Source organism: Equus asinus, chromosome 20 (genome assembly GCF_041296235.1).
Source record: "Equus asinus isolate D_3611 breed Donkey chromosome 20, EquAss-T2T_v2, whole genome shotgun sequence".
In the NCBI taxonomy this organism is placed as follows: Eukaryota; Metazoa; Chordata; class Mammalia; order Perissodactyla; family Equidae; genus Equus; species Equus asinus.
The window spans coordinates 20,712,896-20,731,576 of record NC_091809.1 but is presented as its reverse complement, the minus strand read 5'-3'; the positions used below and the strand labels follow the sequence as shown (position 1 = coordinate 20,731,576).

The window sequence follows — 18,681 nt, the reverse complement described above, 5'->3', positions numbered from 1 at the left end:
GTATAGTATGATACTTTTCACCTAAGTTTTCCGGAAGACTATTTATGGATACAAAACCAAGGCTAACATCCTGGAAACACTGGCAGGAAAGTATACCAGCTAAATCATGACAGTGGTCGACTTTGTGGGACAGGTATGCAAGAGAACATGAGAGGATAGCAAGAAAACAAAGTTTATTGGTAATATTTCAAATCTCTGTAAAATATAAGTTCTGAAGCAAATACTATCGAATGTTCACATTTTTAATATGGTGAATGGGTAATAAGGATAGTAATAACACATAACAATGGAGCATTTACTGAGTGGGAATATTCTCAGGTGATTGTTCCCAACTCTGGCTGTGCATTAGAATCGTCAACGGACTCACGTGTAGAGATTCTGACTTAAGTGGTTTTAGGATGGAGCCAGGCCATCAGTATGTTTTAAAAGATCCACAGGTAATTATAGTGGTTAATCAGAAGTGGGAACCACTGGTCTAAGCACTTTATATTTAATTTCTTACAACAATCCTATAATATAGGTTCTATTTTTATCTCCATTTTATAGATGAAAAAACAATTCAGGCTTTTGTTACATTCTTTTCTGTAGTTTCTTCTTTTGCATTTTTCTCAAATTAAATCAATTACCTACCAGGAGAAAGGAAGACCTGAGTTGCTGATGTAAGGAGAATTGGAATCCCTATTATCCAGAAGGACTGATGTGAAAAGTTCTTAACAAGGCTTAAGAAGACTGGGTTTCAGACGTAGCTTTGGGACTTCCCCTGGTTCTAAAACCTCAACTGTAAATAAGAGGATTGATTTGACAAGGAAACGATGCTTCACAGGTTTTGGAATTAGAAACGTGTTTGAACACTTTTATCAAGCTACTACAAGATGGAGAGAAGAAAAGCAAACAGCAGTCTCAAACACTAAGCCTGTCCCTGAGGTTGTGTAGCATTGATACAAATAACTTTGCATAAAAAGCCTGGTGTTAATATTTGAAGACTTTTAAAAGACAACCCACATATTTGAGGGAACTCTTATTTCCATTGAGGATGGATATAAGAAAACCAAATAATTATGAAAATCTGGGAAGATAATTACATCAAAATTCTAACTGATTAAATACATTTGACTTTAATTTAGAATATAAATGTTATTGAGTGTTTATAAATATCCCAAGTTAAGGAAATTTCTTGCTCTGAATTTGGATAAATTAAACTATATTTGACTGCTTCCTAGTGTCTTTTATTTGGAGTGTTTTTTTTTTTTTTGAGGGAGAAAGATATTTTGTATTCCATATGTTTCCTTCAATGGAGGGGACTGATATTTTACTGTGTTCATCAATTTATTAACTATAAATTGGCTTGATCCTTGATCACACTTTGGCAGAGTGTTTCTAAAGTGGGTATATATAGAAAAAGGTAAATAACTGAGAAATCAATGAGGAAAGTGTTCTGAGAGGAAATGAGAAATATTGCTGAAGGTACTGGAGTATATGGCTCTCAAGTGTGACTGCTTTACTTTGATTTGCTTGATTCCAAAATAAGGATACAGCACTGGCTGTCTGTTTGCTTGTTTCATTTATCCTGAGCCTCTTTTCATTTCTAGGAGGTGTCTCAGTCACATGGGACCAAAGAATCTAACACGTGTCTCAGAATTCCTCCTCATGGGCCTCTCAGATGACCTGGAACTCCAGCCTCTCCTCTTCGGCCTGTTCCTGTCCATGTATCTGCTCACTGTGCTTGGGAACCTACTCATCATCCTGACCATCAGCTCTGACTCCCACCTCCACACCCCCATGTACTTCTTCCTCTCCAACCTGTCCTTGGCTGACATTGGTTTCACCTCCACCACAATCCCCAAGATGATGGTGGACATCCACACTCACAGCAGAGTCATCTCCTATGTGGGCTGCCTGACTCAGATGTCTTTTTTTACTCTTTTTGGATGTTTGGACAGTCTCCTCCTGAATGTGATGGCCTATGACCGATTTGTGGCCATCTGCCGCCCCTTGCACTACCTGGTCATCATGAACCCCCGCCTCTGTGGTCTGCTGGTTTTGGTATCTTTTTTCATCAGTCTTTTGTACTCTCATCTGCACAGTTTGATTGTGTCACAACTTACCTTCTTCATGGATGTGGAAATCCCACATTTCTTTTGTGACCCTTCTCAGCTATTCAACCTTGCCTGTTTTGAAATCCCCATCAGTAACATATTAATGTATTTTATTGCTGCTATTTTTGGTGGTGTTCCACTCACAGGGATCCTTTTCTCTTACTATAAAATTGTTTCCTCCATTCTGAGAGTCCCCTCAGCAGGTGGGAAGTACAAGGCCTTCTCCACCTGTGGCTCTCATCTGTCTGTTGTTTGCTTATTTTATGGAACAGGACTTGGTGTATACCTCAGTTCTGCTGTCTCACATTCCCCCAGGAAGGATTCTGTGGCCTCAGTGATATACACTGTGGTCACCCCCATGCTGAACCCCTTCATCTATAGCCTGAGGAACAGGGACATCAAGACAGCCATGCAGAGGCTCCTCAGAAGAACAGTGTAATCTCAGTACGTGCACCATCTTTTTCAGTGTGTGGGTTGGAAGAGCCAGTAAATCCAAACAGCTGGAATTCGAAATTATGCACATTTGGTTTCATGATTTTTGCAGCTTTTGTGCCTTTCACTCTTCTCAGTGTTTCATATCGTCATTTGGTACATCTTTAATGGCCTTAAGGGAGTATTGTTGGATACTGTCCTCATTATAACAACTGCCATGGAATTAAATTATCATATTACAGCTATACAGTCTTCATTATTTCTCATCTATAAACCAGGCATCCTGGAGAAATGCACAGTACTTTTTAAAATATTTAATAATCCTTGACACTTTCCAAAATTCATGTCTGTTTCCCACAGAACTTTTGTATCTTTCAGACCTGTCTATGTGTGTTATGTGTAAGGATGCATGCAACTGGTCTTCAAATTTGGCTTCATATTGGAGTCATCTGGAGATCTTTAAAATAATGATAATTGCCTCTCACCACAGATTATAATTGAATTGGACTGAGGTGTAGCCTTAGCATGAGGATTTGAAAATCATCCAGTTGATTCTCACGTATAACCAAGGTTGGCAATGACTGATTGAATCACATGTTTCATTCAAAAATGACTAGTGTGTTTGGATCTTTCACTGCTCCTGAGCGGACGCTGAAGTTGTTAAGGTCATCCTAGCTCACAAGAGGAGTGGTATGAAAAAGTTTGCCTTTGCAACAGGCACTGTGATTTTTTCCAACATTCTTGATATTTCTTTACATACATTCAGCTTCCATACCATACAACTAGTCATCTGTGCTGGTTAATAAGATATTGTCACCTTGCTCCAAACCCACCCTTCTATACTTTACTTCAGCAAAGGGTGGCTCTTTCCTTTCACTAGTAACAGTATCTTTAGGACTTCGCTTTGAAACTATTCTTCCCTGTCTTTTGTTCTGATGAATCTTTCAGCTCTCATCTGTGTCTACGATATGGGTATCCATCTTTCTTTTAGAGATGTTGCAGAGTTTCTGAGGCAGTGACCTGGTGCTCTCTGAAAACCAGCCTTCTAACTAGTTTAATTTACTTGGCCTTTTGCCTTAAGCTCAATCATCTACCAACTTCACTGATCAGAAACTTTGATACTGGAGAAGGAAGTGCTCTTTACAGAGGATGAAGCCATACCAGCCAGTGAGAAGAGATACTTCCCATTAAAAAAATGACTAAATTAGGGTTTTGATTCCCTGGTTTTCATGAGACAGTTTGGATCTGATCTACTCTGGAACAATGAATAAGCTTTGTCTCTATTTTTGAAAACCTAAGTAATGGGCAAAAGCCTATGGAATTTGCCAAGGTGATTGTGTTGGTTAATTTTATATGTCAATGTGGCTGTGCCATGGTGCCCAGACATTTGGTCAAACATTATTCTGGATGTTTCTGTGAAAGTGTTTTCTGGCGGAGATTAATGTTTAGATGGGTGAACTTTGAATAAAGCAGATGACTCTTTCTAATATGGGTGGGCCTTGTCTAATCAGATGAAGGCCTTAATAGAACAAAGACTGACCTCCTGGAAGAAGAAGAAATCCTGCCAGCAGACTGCATTTGGACTTGAACTGCAACTCTTCCCTGAATCTGGCCTACCCTGCAAAATTGTGTTTACCAAGCCTCCACAAACACCTGAGCCAATTTCTTAGAATAAATCTCTCTGTATTTATATGTTTATTCATATCCAGTTGGTTCAGTTTCTCTGGAAATCCCTGACTAATACAGTAATGTTGCCTTTTGATATCTCATTTTATATTCTCCCCAGTGGTAATACTTTCTTTTTCCTCTTTAAACTTCAACATTTAGAATGAGTGCTGCTAATCGATTAGCACTGTGCATGAGGGGAAAGCCTGGTTGGAAATAAGGCCCACAGTAACTATATAGGAGTGAGGCTACTATCCTTGATATGAGAGAGGTATCACAGATAATAGAAAGGGTGTGGGATTTGAAAACACAGCTTCACATAGATCTTGGTGAAAATTTGAGACCTGTGTCAACTCAGTGCCCTTCAGATTCATGATCAGTAAAAAGGAAACCTACGAAATGGGAGAAAACATTTGCAAACCATATGTTTGATAATTTGATAAACTCCAAAATATATAAGGAGCTCCTACAACTCAATAGTAAAAAAACTAATAACCTAGATTATTAAAAAATGGGGAAGACTCAAATAAACATTTTTCCGAAGAAGACATACAGATGCCTAACAGGTATATGAAAAGGTTCTCAACATCATTATTCATTGGGGAAATGCAAATCAGAACCACCTTGAGATCACATCACACTTGTCAGAGTCGCTATTATAAAAAAGAAAAAAAGTGTTGGCAAGGATGTGGAGAAACTAGAATGCTTGAACACTGTTGGTGTAAATAGAAAAAATCTTATCCACTATGGAAAACAGTATGGAGTTTCCTCAGGAAATTAAAAATAGAACTGATTTATCATCCAGCAATCCCATTTCTTGGTATTTGCCCAAAAGAATTGAAATCAAGACCTTAAAGTGATAGTAGCACTTCTACATACATTGCAGCACTATTCACAATGGCCAAGACCTGGGACGAACCTAAATGTCCATTGATAGATGAAGGAATAAAGGAAATATGATCGTATATATATGTATGAAAAGATTATATATATAAGAGAATACTCTTGCACTGAAAAGCAGAAAAAATCTTGCCATTTGCAACAACATGGATGAACCTTAATGGTATTATGCTAAGTGAAATAAGCAATCACGGAAAGACAAATATTACATGCTTCCACTTACAAGATGTGTGTGCCAGGGACTGACAGGAGGGAGAAGTGGAGAATTACTAATCAAAGGGCATAAAATTTCAGTCAAGCAAGTTGAGTAAGCTCTAGAGATCTGCTGTAGAACATTGTACCTACAGTCAACAATAATATGTGAACACTTCAAAATTTGTTGATAGGGTAGATCTCATGTTAAATGCTCTTTCCACTATATATATAATATTATTATATTATTAGTTATGTATATAGTAGTTGCCCTTAGAGACACAAATATTAACTGAGAAAATGGAAATATTGTCATATTCTTGATATGGAAGACCTAATTCTCCATCAATTTCTTGGTCATTTGAGTACATTTGATGATAACAAACTCACATGTTGATGTATGTTAATTTAAAACACGCGTCTGAATTTTTTATTAAGATGCATGAAACTTGAAAGTCAGAAGGAAGAGTACAGGCGAGATTCCTCCTGAGACATAGAAGGTTCAGATCCTATAAGGGACCTTTATGTTTCCTATGATCCTGTTCTATTAATCTTAACAAGTCCTCAGAGATTGTGATGATGTGGACCAATTCGGCTAATTGCAAGCTCTGTGCGTCGGTCTCTTGAGCCCACACAACTGTAAATAATCCCCTGTGCCTGGAACCTTTCACTGTACTGCTGGTCCCAGTACAGTTCGATCTGTATGTGTGTCTTCTCTTCCCAGAGTTATTGTGTGCATCCAGGAGTCCATCCCTGACTCTGTCGTCCTGCCCTTGCTGAGAACGGAGCCTGAGCCTTCATCACTCAACAGGCATGGGAAGAGCGATGGATCATCAATCCTTTGCCATGCCGCAGCATAGAGGCAGTGCAGTCCAGTGAGTGCCCTTGGAGATACTGCGTACAGCAGGGACTCGGGGAGCATTGTTTCTTTATCATCAGGATGGGTAGGACAGTTGTTGTAGCTAGATGGGAGGGCAGCAATATGCAGTTTCACCTCAGAGGCCCATGAAGTTTCTGTTCTTGGTTCTGGTGGGGATCTGGGGACTCTCATTCAGAGTTCTGCTTTCCTCCCACTCTGGTTCCAGATCCGATAGGCATGTCTCTCACTGGAGCAGGAAATGAGTCCCTATAAACTATCCCCTAAGCACCCCAAAATGATCATGAAGGTGATGTTGAAGAAGAGTGGGAGATGATGCCCCTGTACATGATATTGTGAACATTTATCAAAGATTCTCAAGTGCTAGGCTCTGAACTAAGTGCTCCACATGGCTTGTTTCATTTCATCTGCATAGTCACAACTAAGATATATGTACACGTTATTGTTCTTTTACAGATGAGGACAAGATTCTAGACTTTTAATGTAACTCGATCTGAGATAGAATGGGATGAAGCCAGGTTTCAGTCAAACAGTCTGACTCCAGACAGAGGTTTCCTGGCCAGAATTCTCCCCCTGCCAACCCAAAAGCCGTGTCCCTTCTATGTTCATTTCACACAGACACCCTCTGTTCCTTGTGCTCTTCTCCTTGGAGGTGGCACGTGCTGCCTGAACTATAGGAAGGATGGCTGAGATCACAGGCAGGCATCACAGAAAGAACTGGCTCATGACAATTTAGAGTAGGTCTTTCTCTTGTCTCTACTCCTGGATTTTGCCTTAGCTGTCCACTTCATTTTCCATTCTTGTGATTTTACACTTATCCATTTCAAAGGGAGATATAACATCAAGCATTTCAGATCTATCCATACTCAGGAAACAAGAAACTATTAAAAGATGTACAATATATGTGTCATTGGTTAAGTCCTGTGAATCGCTGCTTTAAACGTTCTGAATTTTAAAAGATGAGGACATTAACTTCATGTGCCTCAGAGATCCATAATGTAATTTTGCTCTACTTTTTATCTAGTGACATGGAGAAAGTCTTTAGTATCACTGAGCCTCAACATTATCATCTGAGTTGATTCCTGGTTGATAGCACTCCATTGAGTAAGGACTAAATAGATAATGTACTATCTATGTGATTAAATATGTGATGGATACATATAAGGGCAAAAAATTTAGATATTATTAATATTGATAACACTAAACTTCATTCATACCATTCAACCAAAATATTAGGTGATCAGATGGTTTTGTTTTTAAAGGATAGCTGACAGAACATTTTATTTTTGTCCCTATACAAATAGATATTGAGTACTTGGAAGGAAACAACTGAGTCACATTCACCTCTGATTCCCCAGATCTTACATCATCTTTGGCCCAGAGTAGGCAACAACAACAAAAAACCCTAAAATATGTTAGATATTGAGTAGACTCTTTTTTGGTTCAAGAAACAGAGCATACACATTATAGCTCGTACAACTGAAGCATTCTTGCCTGTGCCTTCATCCATTTCAGAGATGTCCCAGAGGACAAGAGACAAGATAAAATAGCACTTGTTTGTGTGTATGTCATAGACATTCAATAAGATATATTACTTTCCATAGCATCTACAACATTCACTTATTCAAAAACCATCACAGTGATTTTCATAAATATGAAAAAGAAGTGGCAGAATGATAACAGGAAGCTACATTTTGTTGTGTGAACTGAGACACATTTTAGGATTTCTAGCGTCCTGAGACAAGAGAGCCTTCAGATTCTCTGCTGTATAATCAAATAAAAGGTTATTAAAACTTTCTTGGGAGCCAGCCCTGATGGCCTAGTGGTCAAAGTCCGGTGCTCACTGCTTCAGCGGCCTGGGTTTGCTTCCCATCATGAAACCACACCACCCACCTGTCAGTTGCTATGCTGTGGTGGTGGCTCACATAGAAGAACCAGAACGACTTATCACTAGGATATACAACTATGTACTGGGGCTTTGGGGAGGAAAAAAATAAGGAGGAAGATTGGCAACAGATATTAGCTCAGGGAAAATCTTTCCCCACAAAAACTCCCCGACTTTCTTAGGGTTGCATTTCATCAATAACCCCACTGTTCCAGTAATGATTCAAATTCCTGTTACAAAAAAATAACCAAATGTTTATTAACTTTCCCCTTCCTTGGATGCCACATCTCTGGAGATGGCTGTTATTCTCTTCATTTTCAGATCAGGAACATGAGCACAGAGAGGTTGAAGGATTTACCCACACTTCTGTGAATTAGTTTAATGAAACAGTGGTTGTATTTAACAGCCTAGTTTGAAAGTCTGAAATATGGAAATATTATTCTCCATATAAGATGTAAATTTTCATGTGGAACTATCATGGAATGACTATTATTAGATACTTGAGAATATATCAGATGCTATACCTTAATAATAGCATGTAGTTAATAGAAATTGATTTTTCTACTGCAAAAACAAATGTAGGCAATAAATAGTAAAATTCAACTGGCATTGAAATTTTCTTTTTCCCCTAAGGAAGGTTTGCCCTGAGCTAACATCTATTGCCAATCCTCCTCTTCTTTGCTTGAGGAAGATTAGCCCTGAGATAACAGCTGTGCCAATCTTTCTCTCTCTTGTTTTTTGAATGTGGGACACCTCCACAGTGTGGCTGGTGAGTGGAGCAGGTCCGTGCCCAGAATCTGAACCCGCAAACCTGGGTCACTGAAGCAGAATGCATGAAACTTTAACCACTTGGCCTTGGGGCTGGGCCCCAACTGGCATTGATTTTTACAACATGAACAACTGTCTTCCATGCACATATTATGTAGAAATTCTCACCTGTATGACATGGAGGGGGCAAGAGAATTTTTATAGGATTGTTGAATAAGGAATTGATAAATGAAATGATGTTCATTCCTCAGTACTACTATGTATCAGTTAAAGTGTTACGTCTAGTATTAAACACAGTGTTGTAGTAAATAAGAACATCTAGATGCAATATGTATAGTAATATACTCTATAGATAAATTTTCAATAAAACCTCTTACAAATACATAAATAAGTACTAACATGGAAACAATGACAGAAAATATACCCACATAATTAACGACAGCTGTTGTTTTGAGGGACAGGTGTTCAGGGCAATGGAATCCTGCAGGAATTTAAAGAAAACTCAAATTTTATCTGTAATATTTTAAATCTCTATAAAATACGAGTTTTGAAGAAGGTATTGTTAATAGGTAATAATAGGTAATATTAACTGAACATTTTCTGAGTGCCTAGCAATATTCTAAGGCATTGTTCTTGACCCTGGCTGTAGGTTAGGATCATTAAGAACTGTGTGTATAGAGATTATTAGTTAGTTGGTTCTAGGCTGTGGCCAGCGTATCAGTACATATTACAATGTTCACAGGTAAGTACAATAGTAAACTAGGATTGAGAACCATGGGCAGAGCACTTTATGTTTAATTTAACTTAATTTCTTAAAACAACCCTATAAGGTAAGTTCAATTATTGTCTCTATTTTACCGAAGTGAAAACTTTCTAGGTATTTGATATATCCATCTCTGTCATTTTCACTTTTGCATTTTCCCCAAATTAACTCATAATGTGACCTGTTAAGGAAAATGAAGATCAGAGTTGCCTTTGGGGAGTTGATTTAAGGAGAATTGTATTTGAGGAGGATTGAATGAAAGGAAAATTGATTTAAGAAGAATTCTCCCTGTTTCAGTAAGGGTTGAAATGAAGTAGGCATAAGAAGGCTGGATTTCAGACCTGGTTTGGAGGTCTTCCATGTTCCTAAATTCGATTGTAAATAAGAAAGCTGGATTTGAGGAGGACACTATACTTTCAAATGTTTAGGGTAAAAAATAAATATAAGCACTTTTACCAAGCCACTACAAAATGGAGACAAAAAAAAAAAAAAAAAGAGCAGTGTCAAACATCAGGCGTTTCCCTAGGTTACATAGAGTTGATATATAATCCTGCATAAGATGAGAAATTGGAAGAAACTATTTTTTTTAAAAGTTAATTATTGTTGAATGATTGAGATCTGTACTGTACACTAATACTATCAATGGGGGGGTCAATGCTGCTCTATGATTTTGTGCATTTACAAAAATATTATTTATCAAAATTTGAAGTCTACCAGCCAAGGATAGAAGTTATATTTGAAAAGATTTTCCCCCAGTTTTATTGAGATATAATTGACATACAGTACTGTATAAGTAAGATGTGCGTCATAATAATTTGACCTACATATATTGTGAAATGACTATCACAATAAGTTTAGTTAGCACCATCATCTCACATAGAGACAAAAAAAAGAAGAAAAATGTTTTTTTTCCTTATGATGAGAACTTTTAGGATTTACGCCCCTAACAACTTTCAAATATACCATAAGGCAGTGTTGACTATAGTCATCATGTTGTACAGTCCGTCCTCAACACTTATTTATCTTGTAACTGGAGGTTTGTATCTTTTGATCACTTTCATCCAATCCCCCCACCACCTAACCCCTACCTCTGGTAACCACAAATCTGATATCTTTTTCTATAAGTTTGTTTTTTTTAGATTCCACATATAAGTGAGATCATACAATATTTGTCATTCTGTCTGACTTATTTCACTTAGCCTAATGCTCTTAAGGTCCGTCCATGTTGTTGCAAATGACAGGATTTCATCCTTCTTTATGGCTGAATAATATTCTGTTATATATGTCACATGTATATCACATTTTCTTCACCCACACATCTATCAATGGACACTTAGTTTGTTTCCATGTCTTGGATATCATAAATAATGCTTCTATGACCATGAGGGTGCAATATCTCTTCAACAAAGGGATTTTGCTTCCTTCGGATGTACTCCCAGAAGTGGAATTCCTGGATCATATGGTGGTGTTGACTTTTTTGTGTAACCTCCATACTGCTTTCCATAGCAGATGTACCAATTTGCAATCCCACAAACAGTGCACCAGTGTTCCCTTGAAAAGCCTTTTAAAGACAACTGACATATTTGAGTGAGCACATATTTCCATGGAGGAGAGCAATCAGAAAACCAAAGAATGATGAAAAACCAGGAAGATAACTGGGACATAAAAAAGTCTTCCTGATTATGAATATTTGACTTTAATTTAGAATCCAGATAATGTAGTTCTGGCAGTTATAGAGTTTACCAATATTCCAAATAAAGGGAATTTCTTGCACTCTATCCGAATAAAATAAGACTGCTTGTAGACATCCTTTAATTAGCATGATTTTTTTTTTCCTTAAAGGGAGAAGGATATTTCTTATTCAACATGTTTCTTTAAAAGTGTAGGCTGTGTTTTATGGTGTTCTGGATTTATCTCTAAATGTCCTTGATCTTATTACATTCCTAATGTGAGTTTCTCTGAAGTAAGTTTGTATAGAAAGAGATGAATAACACAGAAACCAATGAGGAAGCAGTTCTATGAAACTTGGATTCGAGACACTTAGACATGTTGCTGAAGGTACTGGGGAGTATGACCTCACAAGTGAATTGCCTGAATCCAAAATATGGACACAGTGCTGGGTGCCCATTTACTGTTTCCTTTTTTCTGACTTTCTTCTCTTTTTCAAAAGGTGTCCAAGCCACACAGAACCAAAAAATCTAACACGTGTCTTAGAATTCTTCCTCATGGGACTCTCAGATGATCCAGAACTTCAGTCTGTGCTCTTTGGGTTGTTCCTGTCCATGTACTTGGTCACTGTGCTTGGGAATCTCCTCATCATCCTGACCATCAGCTCTGACTCCCACCTCCACACCCCCATGTACTTCTTCCTCTCCAACCTGTCCTTGGCTGACGTTGGTTTCACCTCCACCACAATCCCCAAGATGATGGTGGGCATCCAAACTCACAGCAGAGTCATCTCCTATGTGGGCTGCCTGACTCAGATGTCTTTTTTTATGCTTTTTGGATGTTTGGATAGTTTCCTCCTGACTGTGATGGCCTATGACCGGTTTGTGGCCATCTGCCACCCCCTGCACTACTCAGTCATCATGAACCCACACCTCTGCAGCTTCTTGGTTTTGATGTCACTTTTCATCAGCCTTTTGGTCTCCCAGATGCACAATTCGATTGTGTTACAACTTACCTACTTCAAAGATGTGGAAATTTCTCACTTCTTCTGTGACCCTTCTCAACTCCTCAACCTTGCCTGTTCTGACACCTCCACTAATAACGTAGTCATGTATTTGGTTGGTGCCATCTCTGGTTTTCTTCCTATCTCAGGGATCCTTTTCTCTTACTATAAAATTGTTTCCTCTGTTCTGAGAGTCCCCTCATCAGGTGGGAAGTACAAAGCCTTCTCCACCTGTGGCTCTCACCTGTCCGTTGTTTGCTTATTTTATGGAACAGGCCTTGGGGTTTACCTCAGTTCTGCTGTCTCACTTACTCCCAGGAAGGATGCGGTGGCCTCGGTGGTGTACACTGTGGTCACCCCCATGCTGAATCCCTTCATCTACAGTCTGAGGAACAGAGACATCAAAAGAGCCATGCGGAGGCTCCTCAGCAAAACAATCTAATATCAGCACCTGTGCCACCCATTTGGAGTGTAGGTTGGAAAATCCAGCAAAACTAAACATCTAGACCTGTAAATCCTACCTCTCTCATAACATCGTTTTGTAGCTCTCATGGTTTTCACTTCTTCCCATTTGTAATATCCGAATATTGCTTCTTTTGGTATGTCTTTAGTGGGACTGGGGGAGTATTATGTGATCCTTTGTATGTCATAATCACTGCATGACTAAGTCCTGTTAGATCTATGGAGCCTTCTATAGTTTATCATTGATGACCCAGGCATCCCAGAAAGATGAAAACTCTCTTTTTGTATATTTAAAAGTTACATATTTCCCGCAGTTTTTGTGTACTTTCCGTACAAATTTCTCATTTATCAAATCTGTTTAAGCTGGTTATACGTGAGGACGCATGTCACTGGTTCTCAACCTTGGCTTTTATTGAAATCATCTAGGAGGCTAAAAAATACTGATAACAGTCTCACCACCAGAGATTCTGATTTAATTAGACTGCAGTGTTGCCTGAGCATGAGGATTTTTAAGAGCCCCCAGGTGGTTCTCGTTCGCAGCCAACATTGAGAACTACTGATCTAATTCAGATCTTTCATACAAAGATCACCTGTATGTCTTGGGTCCTAACTGCTCATGGACAAATGCTAAAGATCCTAAAGAGATCACAGCTCCAAAAGAGAAGATACGAAAAGTCTACTGTTGCACTAGGCGATGTATTTTCCCATTATCCCTCATAATGTTTCTTCAGCTTTTTTCTCTCTGTACATCATACAGCTTGGTTATTGTATCTGCTCCAAGATTACACTTCTATACTTTGCTTTGTGGTGCTGGGGTGGGGCTCTTGAAATCACTGCTCTACTTTCCATCTTGTGCTCACTTACACACTTTCAATAGTGATCAGTAAAAGTCGCTCTGCCCTAAAAGCTCAAATTTCCCCTTTACACCCCTCAAACCCCTGGTGTGGTAGCTTCTTCCTTCACTTATGATTGTTATATTACCGCTCTTTTATGCCTTTCAGTCCTTCAATAACTGTTTAAGCCATTCCCTAATTAAATTCTCTTCATTAAAATGACTAAATGGTTTCTCTTTTCTTGACTGAACCATTAGTGGTATTGTCACATGGGGTCTAAAAGTATGTTGTGAGGTGTCTGCAGTTGGAAGGTTGAGAAATGTGCTTAGGTAAGAAAGGTGGCTGTAAATGAACTGGAAATAGGTGGTGATATCATATTCCAAGTTGTTTGAATTTATCTTCTTTTATGTTACTCTAGGATTGCAAAGGACCGTGTTGTCAGCAAAGTGGAGTTCTTTCCAGTAACAGCCTGGTTAGGACTTCACTTTGTTACCATCCTTTCTGTAATGATAACTCAGTTTTTGGGCTCCTTTTGAATTCAACAAGATTGGTGTCCATCTCTCCTTAGAGATGTCACACATAATTTTTATGGTAATAATCTTGGCCCGAGGAAAAGCTGTCCATAACTAGCTTAACTTACTTTGCCTTTAAGGGAATCGCCTACCAATATACTGACGAGAAAATTTAATTTTAGAGAAGGGAATGCACTTTGTAGAGGATAAATTCAATTCATACCAGTTAGTGGAAAGAGATTTCATCCAATAAAAATTACTAAAATATTAAATGTGCATATCCATGTATGCAAACCTAAATGATTGCCAGAGAACCTTGGAATGTGCCAAAGTAGTGTTGCTTTTTTTTGTATGTGTGGTTTAATTTCCAGTTTATGTTCTGTTAACTTTACTACCTCCTATTTTCATATTACATCATCTTAAAATTCACAAAGACAAATGCATATAAGAAATTCTAAATCTGAAAATTTTCAAATAGAAAGTACACATGTGAGTACTAATCCTAGATCTTTTACAACATGAAAGCAATGCCTTTCCATAACGTTCACAATAGGTAAAATGGGATTAAACACACTTGCATCACAAGATTGGGTTGAATTTATATGATAAAAACAATGCAAAAATTATTTAATTTTGAATGTTTCCAGATGATGAGAAAATGAGATGTTAGACTTAGATTTCAACTTGTCATACAGGACAGCCTTTTCTGACCAAACCTTTTATGTCCTCTTTTCTGGCTACTATATCATTCCATTAGCACTTCTGAAACAGTGGTGAACAGGACAACAGACATTATTCTGGAGGTAGATGTACCTTGTTTGCAAACAAAACTAGGGCATTGTATTTTCTTGGGCTTTCAGTTTTTTTTCTGGCATTATTGAAACAATTGACATATAACATTATGTAATTTTAAGGTGTACATTATGATGTTTTGATACACATGTATATTGCAAAATGTTCACCCAAAATAAGTTTAGTTAACACACGCTTTACCTCACATGGTTACCATTTTGTTATTTTTGTTGTTATGGTAAGAACATTAACTTTGCTCTCATAGCAACTTTAAAGTACACAACACAGTTTTGTTAACTATAGTAGTTAACTATACATTATATATTAACTATACATGATGTACATCAGATCCCTGGACTTTATAACAGAAAGTTTTTACCCTTTGACCAATATCTCCCCATTTCTACCCCTCAACCCCTGGAAACTGCCAGTCTACTATGTTTCTATGAGTTCAATGTTTTTAGATTTCACATATGAGAAAGATCATACAGTATTTGTTTTTCTCTGTCTGACTTATTTTACTTAGCATAATGCTTTCAATGTCCATCCATGTTGTAGCAAATGGCAGAATTTCTCCCCTTTTCATGGCTTAATAATATTCCACCGTGTGTGTGTGTGTGTGTGTGTGTGTGTACATGACCTGAGGCTTGGAGCACAAAGTCCCTATAGAGTATGAAGGCTGTGTGGTGGCCAGTATCTGAGATGCTTCCAATGATCCCCAGCTCCTGGTTTTCATAAGGGGAACTCCTGCCTGTATGTATATCCCTCCCATTGAGTGTGAGATGGATATAGAGACTCACTTCCAACAAAGAGAATGTAGAAAAAATGTTGAGAAGTCACTTCTGGAAATAGAGTGAAAAACAACTGGCTTTCTTCTTGCTGCTTCTCTTTTGCTCTTTCAGTTGCTCATGTTGGTGGAACCCAACTGCCATGTTCTGAGTTGTCCCATCAAGAGGCTCTTGTGTCAAGGAACTGAGGGAGTTCTCTGGCCAACAGCCTGCAAACATGTGAATCCTACCATGAGTCCTATGAGTGAGTTTGAAAGTGGGCCTCTGCCAGTCAAACCTTGAGATGACTGCAACCCTGGCTGACACCATAACTGCAACTTTCTGTGAGGCCCTCTGAAGTATTTAAGTAAAGTATCAGTTACCGAATAAATATATAAAAATCAATAGTTTTGCAATATGCCAATGTAGTTCAATTAGATAAAAAATTTAGAACTGAAGACTCATTCACTCATTCAAATTAGGCAAAAAAAAAAAAATCCTTTAAATCTCCAACATATAAAATGCTAACCCAAGCAAGGTCTAAGGAAATGAAAATTACAATTTATCTTTAGATAAAAAAATTAACTGAGAAAATGGAAATACTATCACATACTTGGTATAGAAGACAATTCTGCATAGACTTCATGATCAATACAGTGGATTTACAGACACGAAAATCACACACTGAGTTGTTAAATTGAAAAGAAGTCTGAATTTTATGTTAAGGTCCTGCAACTTGGAAGTAAGAAGAAAGGAGTACGGGTGAACTTGCTCCTGAGGCGAGGAAGGACCCAGACCCTTCTAAGGACATTCACTTGTCTCCTTTTCCTCTTCCATTAATATTAGCAAGTCCTCAGAGATTGGGATGACGTGGGCCAATTGGCTAATTATGAGCTTTGTGCATTGAGTTCCCAAGGTCATACAACTATAAATCATTGGCCAGTGCCTTCTGCCCTTTACTTTGTCAATTCTAGTATCGTGCATCTGTGTCTACATCTCCTCCCTTTGTGGGCATCTGCATCAGAAGGTCCCAGCCTGAGTCTGTCTTCCTGCCAGTCCTGAGGAGGGACCTTGAGCCTTCATTACACACCAGGCAGGAGAGGGGCAGTGAATCCATACTCTAGGTCATGCTCCAGCAGAGATGCAGCTCAGCCCAGTAAGTGCTGTGGGAGACAGTGATCAGAGGAGGGACTGTTAAGAGAATGATTTCGTCCTCAAGAAGATAAATATGACAGTTGTTATAGACAGATGGGAGGGCACCAGTATGCAAAATTTCAGATCAGAGACCTATAGAATATATGTTCTTGCTTCTGATGGGGGTGTGAGAACTCTTATTCAGAGTTATGCCTCTACCCTTACTGGTTTTGGCTCTGGTTGGCATCTCCCCCACCACAGCAAAAAATGGGTTTCTTTAAACTTTCCCCTAAGCACTTCAAAATGATCATGAAGGTGATAAGGAGGATGATGATGAGGGGGATGAAATTAGCCATGCCATCATGTTTATTGAGGGCTTCCTAAGTGCCGGGGTCTGAGGTATGTGTTTTATGTATCTAGTTTGACTTTATCTGCATAATCTTCCCCAAATTGTAAGTGCACACATTGTTATTATTTTACATAAGAGGAAATGAGCACAGCATTTTCTGTAATTTGTACCAGATCATGAGTTAGGAAGAGTTGAAGCCATGTTTGAATTGGGGCAATCTAACTTCAGACTCAGGACATCTGGCCATTCTTCTCTCCTGCCAACAAACAGTCATTTCACTTCCCAGTCAGTCCTGGCAGGGACTCCCTGTTTACTATGCTCTTCTCTTTAGGTATTTCTCATAGAACACACTGGAGAGCAGTAGGTAGCACTTGCTGCATCAACTATAGGAAGGATGGCTGAGATCACAGGCAGTGTTTGTAGAAAGTTTGCAAACAGTAATTCAGGGGAAATCTCTCTCTTGCCTCTGCCCCTGGAATTCACTTCAATTGTCCACTTCCTCCTCCGTTTTTATGATCAACCTGCTCAATCACAGGATGAGACATACAGTCAGTGTCTTGGAGTCCATTCCTACACAGGAAACTGAAAACAGTTAAAAAATATATCTCAGATATACCTGTGGTTAAGACCTCTGTTCCTCTGCTTAAAACTTTCAGAAAGTCTGGAAGTAATGAAGTTCTGTGCAGAGGACTCAAAGACTAACAATTTAATTTTGAATCCTGCCTGCTCTACTTATTATTAGTTTATTTTGGGGAAAGTTCTTAGTATCTCTAAGACTTAAGATTGTCATATGAGTTGGTTCCTAGTTGATACAACTCCACTGAATAAGGATTAAACAAATAATGGTTGCCCTCTCCATGATAAATATGTGATGGATGCATAAAGCAAGGGCAAAATAAATTTTAGATATTTTATTACTAATGATGATAAGAGTAATTCTCATGTCATTTGACTTAAATATCTGGTGATCTAAAGTTACAATTTTTCTACATCCCTGACAGGACATTTTACTGTTGTTTATACAAGTACATTCTTAGTAGGAAGAGCAATGACTGAGTCTTATTTATTTCTGTTTTCCAGAGCCTCTACCTTCTTGGCACAGAGGAGGCATCAAAAACAAAAAAGTCTCAGTTAAATATTGAATACACCCTTCTATTGTTCATTGAAATAACATGTGTACAATACGGCTTCCACATATTTGTCTGTTCATGCCTTTTCCGGAATGCCCCACAGGACTAGAGACAAGATGAAATAGTGCTTTGTTTGTGTCTGTGTCCTGGACTTTCTATGGGATCAATTACTTTCCATGTAATAGTATCTACAACATTCAATCACTGAAAAACTATTGCAGAGATTTTCACAAACATATAAAGAAAAGAGGCAGAAATGAAGAAAGTGGTAAATCTTGTTGCATGGGCTCAGACACATTCTGGGATTTCACGTCATTCCCTGCTCCAGTGTGCTGAGACAGGAGAAGCTTTGACTTCTCTGCCGTGTAATCCATAAAATGTCATTAAATTTTTGCAATTGTATTTCATTACTAAATATTCTATTTTAATAATGATTGATATTTTTTATTAAAA

At 38.3% G+C, this 18,681-nt stretch overlaps 2 protein-coding genes across 3 annotated transcripts in view; both read left to right on the top strand.

Moving 5' to 3' along the window:
• ZNF699 (zinc finger protein 699) overlaps nt 1–4,136 on the top strand; it is a 31,018-nt gene extending 26,882 nt beyond the window's left edge. For both annotated transcript variants that reach the window (XM_070491919.1, XM_044751717.2), the window contains one exon: nt 1,590–4,136. In XM_070491919.1, the coding sequence (XP_070348020.1) occupies nt 1,590–2,535 (946 nt within the window). In that variant the 3' untranslated portion in view covers nt 2,536–4,136. The remainder of the gene's footprint in view (nt 1–1,589) is intronic.
• A 7,460-nt stretch (nt 4,137–11,596) lies between these two features.
• On the top strand, nt 11,597–12,691 carry LOC106827796 (olfactory receptor 7E178). Its single transcript, XM_014835857.3, has one exon. It carries the CDS (start codon nt 11,597–11,599, stop codon nt 12,689–12,691), a length of 1,095 nt encoding a protein of 364 aa, XP_014691343.2.
• The last annotated feature ends 5,990 nt before the right edge of the window (nt 12,692–18,681 follow it).